The sequence below is a fragment of the Thunnus maccoyii genome, chromosome 6 (genome assembly GCF_910596095.1).
Source record: "Thunnus maccoyii chromosome 6, fThuMac1.1, whole genome shotgun sequence".
In the NCBI taxonomy this organism is placed as follows: Eukaryota; Metazoa; Chordata; class Actinopteri; order Scombriformes; family Scombridae; genus Thunnus; species Thunnus maccoyii.
Genome location: NC_056538.1, coordinates 33,301,532 through 33,314,421, shown reverse-complemented (window position 1 = coordinate 33,314,421; position 12,890 = coordinate 33,301,532). Strand labels below are relative to the sequence as shown.

Below are 12,890 nucleotides of genomic sequence, written 5' to 3'. Positions count from 1 at the left end.
ATGTTATAATTTATATGTTTTGCTCTCAAAGTTCTTAATTCTCTAAATCAAAATTGAACAAACAGCATCAACAGACCATAATGTCTGTCGTTAATGGATTGATGGATATCTCATTGATTATTTATTTTTAGTTTCAGTCTCAGTGTTATTTATCATTATTGCATCATAATATCTTTATTTTCACCCCGACAGCAGCTCCTATCAGCGCCGTGCGTCCTTCCTCCTCAGCGATGCTCCCGTTGACCTCCGCCCCCTGGGCCAACGCCGCCGCCATGGCAACCAGGTCTCCTGCCAGCGCAGCCCGATACAGACGCAGCCCGGCGGCGTCCTTGTCACGCTCTGCAAAACCAGACACACATTTATAAATTACTACTGTTTTATCTAAATGTTTCATATTCAATGTAAATATAATGAATGTTTCTGTTTATCCTGAACCTTCATACAGAAACCAGGTTTATTATTAACAAGACAAAACTAAGACCCGACCAGGGAATAAAATAAACATAACAACTGACGAAGCATCTGGACGTCTCCATAAAAATACTTTTTTATCTTCTCTCATGAAGTTTCTCTGTCAGTCTGATACTGACATTAGAAATCAGATTAATGCTGAAAGCTGACAGATTAATGCTGAAAGCTGACAGATTAATGCTGAAAGCCGACAGTAAACCTGCTGACTGACCTGATGCAGCTGATCACTGCTGTCTTCTACTGAAACAAGACTGAAGCAGCAGCTCTGTGAAGTTTAACTTTGAGCTACATGTTGAGGATTTTATGCTTTTGTTTGTCAAACATGATGTAAACTGAATATATTTGCGTTCTGCACTGTCGGCCAATTAAAATGAGCAATTCAAATATATCTACTGGGGATATAATGGCGGTCCAACAGTGATGAGGTCGGGGTTTTAAATGATGACAGGATGCCGTCATTTATCACTGCCTCCCAAAACTGTTAAAAAAATTGTTTTATCTTTTTTTTTAAAGCAAAAATGCTAAAAATTTGCTGATTTTAGCTTCTGAAATGTGGGAATGTGAAGTTTTTCTGTGTCGTACATGATGGTAAACTGATTATGTTTGATTATCTTTCTGTTGATCCGATAAAAGAGATTCTAGACGTCACCATGACATCTAAGACATTATAACGGGTGTTTTTCACTATTTTCTCTGACATTTTATAGAGAAAATGATTCAAGTAATTGAAAAGAAAAAGATCTGAGGGGAACATTAACGTCTGAAGTAAGTTTCAGGACGATCCATCCGATGGCTGTTGAGATATTTCAGTCTGGATCTTTAAAGCTTCGTCGTTGGTTGGACTTACGAGAACCGTCTGAGCCGCTGTTCTGCACAAATCTCTTCTCCACATATTTCTCTTTGATCCACATCTCTTTCTCTGCTCTGAAGAGAAGAAAAACAACAGCAGACGTCAAACAAGAAGCTTCACGTCAGACATTAATTTCATACTGACAGAAAGGAGAACGACTCCTTTTAACTAAACCTGTAAACAGATATAACTGAGTCCAAACATCCCAACATGATCAAACACATGGATCAATAATGATTGGTTTACCGCGGGCTGTCAGTTGTGGGTTTGACTCGTCCTCTCTCTGAACACCGAGCCTCATAGATCCGGTTGATGACATCATTTCCCAGAGCGCACAGCAGCTGAGGAGGAGAAGGAAACCACAGAAGAAGAAGAGTTTGGTTTCAAGATGTTCAACCACAGATTTCAGGAGTCATTTTGGCATCTTGATCATGTGATCAGAGAGAGTTTTAGATGGAAGGTGGACGTTTGAAAGATGAGCTGATCAATAGATATAAACCATCTTACTGAATGAATAAGTCTGTGTGTAACATGCAGAAAATATATTTCATACATGATTTTTTTCCTTTCTATTAAAGCAGAATTATATGTCATATTGCAAAAATATTACAAATAAATATTATATGGAAATAACATCAGATAAGCAATCATAAGCTGAACTTGTGCAATCTTACAATAATTTCTATATATTTAAGAATAATGCTGTTGTTTTACCTTCAGCTGTTCGGCCTCCCACGAGTCCAGAGTGAGAGATCGCACCTTGGACAGGTGGACGCCCAAACTCCTGCAGACATGAGGACGTCATGTTATATAAATACTGAGGCATGTTTGGTTAGATTCATATCCTACAATCACACAAACGATATCAGACAGAAGGATATATATAACAGAACTCTGCAAAGGTTTTAGACACTTTAGATTCCTCTCTATAACGCAGCAGCATCAGGAGGCGTCTGATCATCTGCAGCAGGACAACAAACATCCATCCAGAGTCATAAAGATCTATCTTCAGTCTCTGACCTGAACATCATGGAGTCAGTCTGGGATTAACATGAAGACACAGAAGCAGCTGAAGAAAAACTGTGAGCTTTGGATCAAGTTAACTGATCAATAAAAAACTATTCAGAGCATCCTCACTTTACTTTTAGTGCCTAAAACTTTTGCAAAGTGCTGTACGTACATGTGAAAAACAAAATAAAACTGTCAGCTTGTCGGTTTGGGTGCAGCAGACATCAGATTAAAAGTCTTAGTGAATCTGAAACACTGAGATTTGCCGATAATATTGTGCATCCCTACTCTTAATTAATAACTGTTTTGCATCTTTCTCACAACTAACGGATACATTCGGTATACTTTAAATACTTACAAGTCTGACATTCTTACGCCTTACAGACGTCTTGCACCCCAGTCCCTGAAAAAACCCCTGTACGACGCAGCATGATACTCAAATAGAGAGACACAACCTCTCCCTCTCACTCCCACTGGATTAGGGACATTATTTTATGTTTGAAGCTTGAAAAAAATGAGTTATTCCATTAAAAAGTCAGTGAATAAGTTCTATAGAGTTTGGGGCCCTGAGACCCTCATCTCTGAGTAATTGCTTCTTTTATCATAATTATTATTATTATTATTACTGCTCAGAGGTTTTCTTTCCTTTGTTTCTTTGTTTTATTTCTTTTGGCTTTTGGTTTGTCTTTTTAATTAATTTCTGTTGGCAACTTTCATATAAAACCTTTCTTGGTCATCGTCATTTTTGGGTTAATCTGTTTGTTTGTGTAGGTTTAAGTCGTATGTCAGCAGGGTGTCTGGTGTCGGGTCAATGGGGGAAAAAAGTAACTTGTGCCTTGTAAAGAAAGAGAAACTGATCTGAATGTCTGCTGATGAGAGGCACAGAGTGGCGTTCAGAGTCGACCGTGTTTGTCCAGTAAACGTCTGACGTTCCTGACAGTGTGACGCTGACGTTTCCCGCCGTGTTTACCTGTGAATGCCGGAGCACTCGATGCACATGGTGACTCCCAGGTTGATGGAGGCCCAGCGGGGCTCCTCCTCGCTGCAGTCACAGCAGCGGTGGTTCCCGGGGCCCCGCAGGGCCACGCCCAGCGCCGGCGGTCTCCGAGAGGGGGGGGCCGGCGAGTTGTCCCCACCACACAGGAGAGGGAGGGGCTCTTTAGGCTGTAACAGGAAGAGATGTTAAACATACATTAAACAGCAGTGGTGACGTGTTTTTATCTGAGGTTTTAGTCCAGTTTATTACAACTCTACTCTGGGTTTGGTTTAGTTTTGTTTAGAAGAACAAGAAGTCAAACTGAGTCTGTAAACTGTGAGGGATGTTTACAGCAGACAGTTCGGGTCATAATTTAATTCAATAGAGGGCCGAAGTCAAACTGAAACCTCCAGATTCTGCTCCAGATGTAAGAAAACCTCATTAAAAATCCTGTTAACATTTGTAACTCTGCTAATAACCAAAACACAGAAGCTTCCTCATCAGTATGTTCTGTGGTTCGCTTCATATGTTTACATAAGTTTTCTGAAAAACCATCTGAAATTGTTGTTTATTCAATATTTATGCTTTTAGCTGCCTTTAATAAACATCGTTTCCCATAAGTCCTAGAGGTTTGCGTTACGGCTCGACAGAGGAGACGAGTTCATGAGTGAGTGGAGGGCGGCGGCAGGTTCAGACGTGTTTGTTCTCAGCTCAGATTACAGCTGCAGACGTAACAGCGATGCAGGAGGAAGAACAGGGAGCTTTATGGACAACAGCTTCAGTAGAGCCGAGCGGTCTGAGAGTATAGGAAGTAAACTCCTGGAAAACGCCTCATTTTTTCAGAAAGACCAATGAAAGCAACGCTGAATGAGGGATCATATTGAGTTACAGAAGATAAACAGGAAGTGACATCATGACTTTGGCTCTCTATTCAACATGAACCTGGAGGCTTGTTTCCAACATGTCAACATTCATCAGTCAGAGACATCAAACCACTACTTTTACTGCAATACTTTAACTGCATCAAGCTCATAATACTTATGTACTTTTACTGTAGTAGGATTTTTCATGCAGGACATGTAATGAAGTATTTTTACACTCCTGTATTGGTACTTTTACTGCAGTAAAGTATCTGAATACTTCTTCCACCACTAACTGAGTTCAGTATTATTATCATTGATATTAATGATGAACACAGTTATAAAATAAGACAGAGTCATGATGAAGTGAACCTGTGTGAGCTGAACGTCGGCTTTCTCTCTGTAAGCCAGGTCGATGCTGCCCTGCAGAGCGCTGAGCCAGGCCTGCTTCAACTGCTCCGAGTCTCCCTGCAGAGCACAACACCTGACACACACACACACACACACACACACACACACACACATATCCCAGCTTGTAACTAAAGGAGTTCACTCCGTAGACTGCAGATCTCCTCCAGGTGTGTGCAGTCAAGATGGCGGGGAGATAATAAAAACATGTCGTATCGTGCCTAACTTTAGTGGATCATAGCATATTCAGTTTGGAATGAATCTGCAGATGTTCACACTAACAAGTATGTGACAAGTATTGTATGTGTATCCTGATATATCTTATTCCTTTGGGCCACATTTGTTTACATTTTTGTCAAATAGTCTCCATTAAAAGTCATGTGAATCAGCTGTTAGCAGCTCCATACTGCAGTGTAACATGATGTTCAGACAACTATCACTGATCACTGTCATACTGAAGAAAACCTCAAAATGTGACGATTCTCAGGCTCCTTTTTTCTCTGGTTTCTAAGCAGATTTATGGAGGTTTATTGTTTATTTGTGACAAACATCAGAGATGACAACATCCTCAGAAAGTTTACATCACTGAATCTCAAAATATATTTATCATGTCTGTGTGTTCAGAGTTGTGACCCAAGAAGGATAAAAGTTTTGAAGTAAACTGTGTTTTGAGTCTGCAGATGAAATGAGTTGCCAGTGATATAACGTTGTGACAGACTTACTTCTGAACAGACAGCAGCTCGAAGCAGAAACGTCGGTCGATGTGATCCAGAGATTTCACAGCACACAGTCTGAGATCCTCGAACAGAACCACGGCCTCCTCCTGCAGGACCAGTTCCCACATGTCACTGCCTCATAATGTTTATTTCTCTTGTGCAAAATCATCATCTGTTCCTCACCAAAATAACAACATCCTTCTCAAATGATCTGATTCATTATTTAGCGCTGTACAGCAGTAGCACTGTGTGTCCAATTTCCCTCTGGGACAATTAAGTCTTGACTTATTAAAAGTTTCCATCAGTACCCAGTTAATTTATCTATTAATTGATCAGAATAAGAAAGTAGCTTTAAGGTTGTTCAGGTCGTCTTTCTCCACACTGACTGACAACATCATACACTCATACTCTGTAATATATTCTGTATCTGAGAGCTGCATCAAATTGAAATATTCTAGATATTTCCTTGAATGTTCAGCCAGACATATTTCATATGTTTGGAAACTTTTGGGATCTCGACTAGCATGAAATATATCATGTTTATTTATATGTATGAATTAAACTTATTATTTACATTTTATTTCTGTTTATTTTCTGATTTTTTAGTTTTTTTCCTCTTAAAAGCATTTTGTAATCTGTAGTTTTGATAAGTTCTATATGAATAAACCGTATTATTGTTTATTTTTAAATGATTATTTGTTGCAGCTGCAGATACAAACACTTTTTGTAAAACATTTTAAAACCTCTGACTGATTGATCTTTATTAACTAAATGAAATCTCACCTTGTGTGATTTCCTGTAGATGAGTTGGTTGTCTCTGATGGAAAACCAGCATCTGAAAATTAAAATAAGTTTAACATTAAAAGTTTGACTCACGTCTTTTAAAATTCAAAAGCTCAGCAAGCAACAACACCAAACCACTGTTTGTTCCTTTAAGAAGAGCCTGATCAATCAATCAATCAATCAACCAATCATATCAGCCACACTGGAGGTAAAGTATCAGTAACTAATCAATGGACGCTTCTCTTTTCTTCTTTCTGAAATATTTAACTTGTTTTTAACATTCAGCTCACTGAGCTCTGAGAGTTTTACTCACATACACACAAATATGAACTATGTGCAGTTTTAACTGGAAGTAGTGTCCTTCACCAGTAGAAACCAGTAGAATCATGTCTGTACCTCTTCCAGGTTTTGGTTTTCCTCCTGGAGCGTTTGAAGAGGTAACCCTGGATGATGTCATCGCTCCTGGGACACGGGCCGACCATCGGCTCCCCTGAAGCATCCTACACACACACACACACACTCAATTCTCAAAGATGTATTTTAATAAGTGATTAAGTAAAGATAAATAAGGTAGAATAAAGTTCTCTTTGATGTTAATCTCCCAGCAGGTCTGCAGACATAAAGAGAAGATAAGATGCTTCCTGTTTATCCGGCTGTGAGCGTTAACAACCCGCCTGATTCTGACCTGAGAGTGCTGCGGACCCTCTGTTCTAGGAAATGTTCCTGCTTTTGTTCTGACTGCAGTCGTGGTGACAGATGTAAAGAGAGATCCTGACAGACAGATGAACTAACAGAGGAGATGAAGAGGAGAACTTACTCTCTGCTGGACCAGCAGGTGTTTGTTCTCCAGGTCTTTTCTTTTAGCTGCACAGTCGGCTGACAGCTGAGACAACTGAGGACCAGACACAACAACTGTCAGCATCACAGGGAGCACAAACATTAGTTTAACCTTTAATTATTGGAATTACACTTTATTTAATGGCTATTTATGCAAAATTAAAGAGCATTTTCACCATTTGCCATCTAAGTCAAGGGGAGGGTTGAGATTATTTTATAAAATTACATAGAAGATTCAGCTCCCTCCAATAATGGGTGGGGGGCAGTAAGGGCTGGGCATAGTTCAGGTAAAGTGGCTTAAAGGCATAGAGGGGTCAGAGGTCAGAGGTCAGGACCTGTGCTGCCATGGTCTTCATGGTGGGCTCCAGGTCTCTGAGCAGGTCGAAGCCTTGATGGAAGAAGGTGAACTGAGCTTGGACGAAGGAGAAAACCTGAACACACACACCAAACACACCGAACACACATCAGTGCTGAAAGACAGGACTGAAACACAACCTGTTAATATTGTTTCATATAATTGAATTTTCAAAGTTTCATTTTTTATTTACACTAATACTACCTGGAGTGGCAGAAGCTGCAGATTTGAACCATTTATTCATTACTTTCAGCTATTTCAACTATTTTTCATATTCATTTCATTAAAAGGTTGTACTTATCTACCTTATAATTGGTTTTCTTAATGTAAAAATAATGTATAACGTGTCTGAATTATCTGTGTGTCTGTCTGTGCTTAAACTGTATATGTTTACACAGGTCTCTTAAAAAAGAGATCCTGATCTCAATTAAAACAAGCTGTTTAAATAAAGGATTAAATAAAATTACTTTTATCTAAATATTTCAACTGTTTCAGCAAGTTTTTCAGCTGTTTATCCCGTTTACAGTCAACAGTCTTTAGCTCTGTACTGAAGGCACTGACCTGAGACTGACAACAAGATAAAAAGCATTTCCTAAAGTATTTAAAACAACAGCAAACATGTGCAGTGATTCAGGTTGTATTCTTTAAAAACAGCTGAACTCACTGAGTTTAAGATGTCGACTCTCTGCTGAGTCTTGAATGTGTTGAGCTGTAAAGACAAAATGTGCAGGATATTTCAGCATCTGATGTGAAGACATGAATAACATTTCCATGCTGCTGGTGTCAGTCATGATGCCAGCTGTGTGTGTACCTGCAGACAGTAGTCCAGGGCGAAGTGTTGGTAGCATTTGCGTGTGGCGAGCAGCAGGTGACTCGCTCGCTCGGCATCGCCGGCTTTGTGGCGAGACACCTGAGCACTCTTCAGCGCCGCCGTCTCCAGATCCTCCCCGATCCGCACAAACTCCCTCCTGGTCTCTGCCAGCTGGGGCAGGAACCTTATAGACACATCATCAACATCATCATCATCAACATCATCATCAGGATAATTCATGCTACTTTTCTCTTTGCTTATTGATGTTTTACGGATACAGGGTGTGTGTGTGTGTGTGTGTGTGTGTGTGTGTGTGTGTGTGTTGGACCTACTGTGTACAGAGGTTGGTCAGCTGATGTCTGATGGCTCTCTGAGTCTGGTCAAACAGCATCTGAGGACAAAAGAGATTTCATCATCATCAGCTTCATCAACACCCCTAAAATGTATTAAGAGTATAAGTATAAGGCGACTGTTCCCTGTTCCGCTGCATTTGTGAGCAAGTTTCATTCACAAAAATGTTCCCAAAGAGTGAGAAGAAGAACTAGAGGTTTCTGTCAGCAATAGGACCTGGATGCATCTGTTTATAACTAATGAAATGTAGAAGTTCCTGTGCAAATTATGACAGTAAAAGTCCTAAAAGCTAAAAGAAAACTCAGTAAATGATGATGATGATGATACGGTGAAGAAAATATTAATTTTGTATCAAGTTTGTTATAGTTATATATTTTATTGTAGTTAATATCAGAATCATATTCAATCTTCATGCATATTGAAGACGTTAAAATTCTAACAGGTTTCTCCCCTCATGAAGAAAGTCAGATTGTCTGTTCATGACTTGTACGACAGCTTTGAACTCACAAATCTCATTCATACGAACGGAAATATGAGAAAATTAAAGCTACACATGTTCTTAAATCATTCGTAAATCACCTCTCAAGAACACATCTGTGTGTATGAATGCTTCTTTAATGAGACACAAAGTCTGGAGTCAACAAGCAGTTATTATAATCATCAGTGGCAGATGGAAAATATGATAGTGTGTGTGTGTGTGTGTGTGTGCACTCACAGTGTGAAAGCTGACCATTTCCTGCAGGCCCTGGTTGAACTGGTTCAGACAATTCTGAGGGGAAGAAAACAGGAAATGAATCAGGAGAACAAAAAGCAGAGACGCCAACCTTCTGCCACCAGTCCAACAAAAACCAGCAAGTTACAACTCAGTAAACTACAAGATACTACAGTAAACTACAAGATATTAAAGTAAACTACAGTAAACAACAAGATATTACAGTATAATACAGTAAACTACGAGATACTACAGGTAAACAACAAGATATTACAGTATAATACAGTAAACTACAAGATACTACAGGTAAACAACAAGATATTACAGTATACTACAGTAAACTACAAGATACTACGGTGAACTACAGTAAACTACAAGATATTACAGTATAATACAGTAAACTACAAGATACTACAGTAAACTACAGTAACCTACAAGATATTAAAGTAACCTACAAGATACGACAGTAAACTACAGTAAACTACAAGATACTACAGTAAACTACAAGATAATACAGTAAACTACAGTAACCTACAAGATACTAAAGTAAACTACAGTAAACTACAAGATACTACAGTAAACTACAGTAAACTACAAGATAATACAGTAAACAACAAGATACTACGGTAAACTACAGTAAACTACAGGAACTTAACAACCAGCAGCCTTATATGTTTGTTTCCAGCTGTTTTAGGAACTACATCTGTGCTCATAATTATTCTCCAAACAAAACGGCGAGACGCACACTGACAGACTTCTAGACGAGAGTCGATCATTAGTCTGTTCTAAGTTTAAGTCATAAGTATTGATACTTTGAACCAACATCCAAATGATAAAATAAAGTTTTCTGACATTTTATAGACGACAGAGTATTGAGTCGATTTTATGGATCAATCAGTTTATCAGGGAAGTAATCTGCAGATTATGTAAATAATCATTAGCTGCAGCTGTTCATCTTGCAGTCTGTTCTGCAGCAGATTGATTTAGCACAGAATACAGAAAGCAGAAGCTACAACCGAAGCTTTACCGGTTCCTAATGGTCGAGGTGGAAGCTCTAGTTAAAAGGTCATTAACTTCCTGTAGTGGTCAGAAGTCTTACTGCACTGTAAAGTACTACAGAAGTACAACGTTGTACTGCAGCAGGTGGTATTACAGTAGTACTGGTAGCTGAGCTGATAGTTACTATAACTTATATGATTATTATGCAGCTCGTACAGTGATGACGCCGTCCTTCTTGTGGTACACGGAGAGCTCCGCCAGGCCGCTCAGGAACAGCTGATTGGCTGCGCTGTACGCTTGTCCCGCCTCCACCATCTTACCGCACAGCTTCATCACCTGATTGGACAGAAATACAGATTAAAGATCAATTAATTTATAATATATATTCACACGTAAGCCCTCAAAAGGTCACAGTGGGAGTTTTTCTTCCCTCGCAGTACTTTACCTCGTGATACTTTTTGTGTTTCCTTGCAGTATTTTGCGTTCCCTCGTAATATGTATCACATCAGAATTACTCTCTGTAGTATCTGCGGGTATTATCACTCTGACTGGCTCAACACTGACTCTCCTACGGATCAGGAGGAACGCAAGAAGTACTGCGAGGTATCGCAAGAGCAGTTCGGAGAAAAAAAAGTTCCACTGTGACATTTAAGGACACGGTGAATACAAGTACAGCAGCTAAATATACTTGTTCTTGCAGTAATCAAAGTAGTAACAGTAATAGTAACAGTAGTAGAAGCAGTGTTAATAAGAATAACATGAATAGTGAATAGTATTAGTTACACTACGGTAATAGTAGTACTTGTGGGTATAATAGTGGTAATATTAGCAGTGTTATCAGTAGTAACAGTAGTGGTTGTTAAGGTAACAGCAGTAGAAGTTACTAATAGTACTAGCAATAGCCGCAGTGGTTACAGTAATACTAATAACAGTAGTAGTTATAGTGAGAGTAGAAGTACTAGTAGTAATAGCAGCAGTGTAGTAGTATTTGCAGTAATAACAGTAATAGTAATAGTAATAGCAGTGGTAGTGCAGTAGTATTTGCAATAGTAATAGTAGTATTTGCAGTAACAGTAGTAGCAGTAGTAATAGTGACAGTAGTACTACTAGTAAAGCAGCAAGAGTGTAGTAAAGAAAAGAGGTGACAGTAGTTGTAGTAGTTGCAGCAGTGTTGTAGTAGTATTTGCAGTAGTAATAGTAACAGTAGTATTAGCATTAAAAACAGCAGCAGTATAATAATGGTGCTGTCAATAGTGGTGGTTATAGTACCAGCAGTAGTAGTAGCACTAGCAGCAATAGTGTAGTAGTATTTGCAGTAGTGACAGTAGCAGTAGTAGTATTTGCAGTAGTGATAGTAGCAGTAGTAGTAGTAGTATTTGCAGTAGTGACAGTTACAGTAGTAGTAGTATTTGCAGTAGTGATAGTAGCAGTAGTAGTAGTATTTGCAGTAGTGACAGTTACAGTAGTAGTAGTATTTGCAGTAGTGATAGTAGCAGTAGTAGTATTTGCAGTGGTGACAGTTACAGTAGTAGTAGTATTTGCAGTAGTAGCAATAGTATTTGAAGTAGTGATAGTAATAGTAGTAGTAGTATTAGCAGTAGTGATAGTAGCAATAGAAGTCGTATTTGCAGTAGAGATAGTAGCAGTAGTAGTAGTATTTACAGTAGTAGTAGTATTTGCAGTAGTAGTAATAGTATTTGTACCTTCTCCAGCTGTGTCTCCAGCAGAGAAACATCTGCCTCAAACTGATCCAGGTTCAGTCTGAAGAAAATAAATAAAACATCATCAGGGCGTCTGCGCATGCGTGGTTACTATGTGAGTGTGTGTGTGTGTGTGTGTGTGTGTCAGCTGCTCACCTGAACTCAGGTGAGTCTTTGATGCACTCCTCAAAATCCAGCGGCGAGTCCATGATGTCTGCCAGCAGGTGTTGTTAATGTCACTGAGTCACCTGTCGATAAGTTTATTGATCCTTCATGCTGACAGTTAGCCTGTTAGCTCAGTTAGCTCAGCAGTATCGGTGTATCGATCCGATCGGTCCGCTCTCACTCTGACAATTCACGTCACTCCTCATATTAAACTGCGTCCAAAAGTAAACACCACGGCCAATAACTTTTCCCTGCGCGCCTAGTCGATAGTTTCACACACGGAAGATCGATCACGCTCTATGCACACGCACATGCATGCACGCATGTTGCAGCAGTTTGCTTGGAAGCGTCAGTAAAACGGTGTTTCGCGTTTTCCGACCGACAGCTGTCTGCATCCTGCAGCCCGCTGCTGCTGCTCCTGGTCACCGACAACCTCCGCCTCAGATCCGGATCCGATCAGCTCACAGCCCGCTGAGAACCAGCGACACCCTGCGGCCTGGAGGGGAGCTACAACTACCGTAACTACACTTACAGATCACCTCTAGACATGTTTAAAATGTATAAAATACGCTACTTTGAATAATAATTTGTGTATAATATGGTTTTTCCACAAAAAGTTAAATTATCTCATTAAAATCCTTAAAATTACATCTACTTCTTCTTCCTCAATACTAATTCCAGGATTTATGACCTGCTGGACACCAGATGTCTCCTTCACTGTAAAATGCATCTCAGTGTTTGTTCACTGGAGGCTTCAAGCTTCCACATCACACTTGTGTAAACTGAATACTGGACCATGATTGGCTCCAAACTAATAGTGATGTCACAAATCCTGTTCATAGCCCCGCCCCATAAAAATCGGATTATCAATGAGCTCAGAGAAACTTT

General features: G+C 39.5%; 1 protein-coding gene across 1 annotated transcript in view; it reads right to left on the bottom strand.

The window, feature by feature from the left end:
- zgc:162872 (BAR_ACAPs and ArfGap_ACAP domain-containing protein) overlaps window positions 1–12,557 on the bottom strand; it is a 16,964-nt gene extending 4,407 nt beyond the window's left edge. Inside the window, exons 1-18 of the mRNA XM_042415194.1 lie at window positions 11,994–12,557; window positions 11,841–11,898; window positions 10,354–10,473; window positions 9,142–9,195; window positions 8,408–8,466; window positions 8,076–8,259; window positions 7,929–7,973; window positions 7,245–7,340; window positions 6,890–6,964; window positions 6,469–6,572; window positions 6,073–6,124; window positions 5,296–5,396; window positions 4,538–4,649; window positions 3,300–3,493; window positions 2,036–2,105; window positions 1,568–1,662; window positions 1,319–1,395; window positions 185–339 (exon numbers count right to left, since the gene is read on the bottom strand). Coding sequence (XP_042271128.1) covers window positions 185–339; window positions 1,319–1,395; window positions 1,568–1,662; window positions 2,036–2,105; window positions 3,300–3,493; window positions 4,538–4,649; window positions 5,296–5,396; window positions 6,073–6,124; window positions 6,469–6,572; window positions 6,890–6,964; window positions 7,245–7,340; window positions 7,929–7,973; window positions 8,076–8,259; window positions 8,408–8,466; window positions 9,142–9,195; window positions 10,354–10,473; window positions 11,841–11,898; window positions 11,994–12,046 — 1,704 coding nt within the window. The 5' untranslated portion in view covers window positions 12,047–12,557. The remainder of the gene's footprint in view (window positions 1–184; window positions 340–1,318; window positions 1,396–1,567; window positions 1,663–2,035; window positions 2,106–3,299; window positions 3,494–4,537; window positions 4,650–5,295; window positions 5,397–6,072; window positions 6,125–6,468; window positions 6,573–6,889; window positions 6,965–7,244; window positions 7,341–7,928; window positions 7,974–8,075; window positions 8,260–8,407; window positions 8,467–9,141; window positions 9,196–10,353; window positions 10,474–11,840; window positions 11,899–11,993) is intronic.
- Window positions 12,558–12,890: the final 333 nt, after the last annotated feature.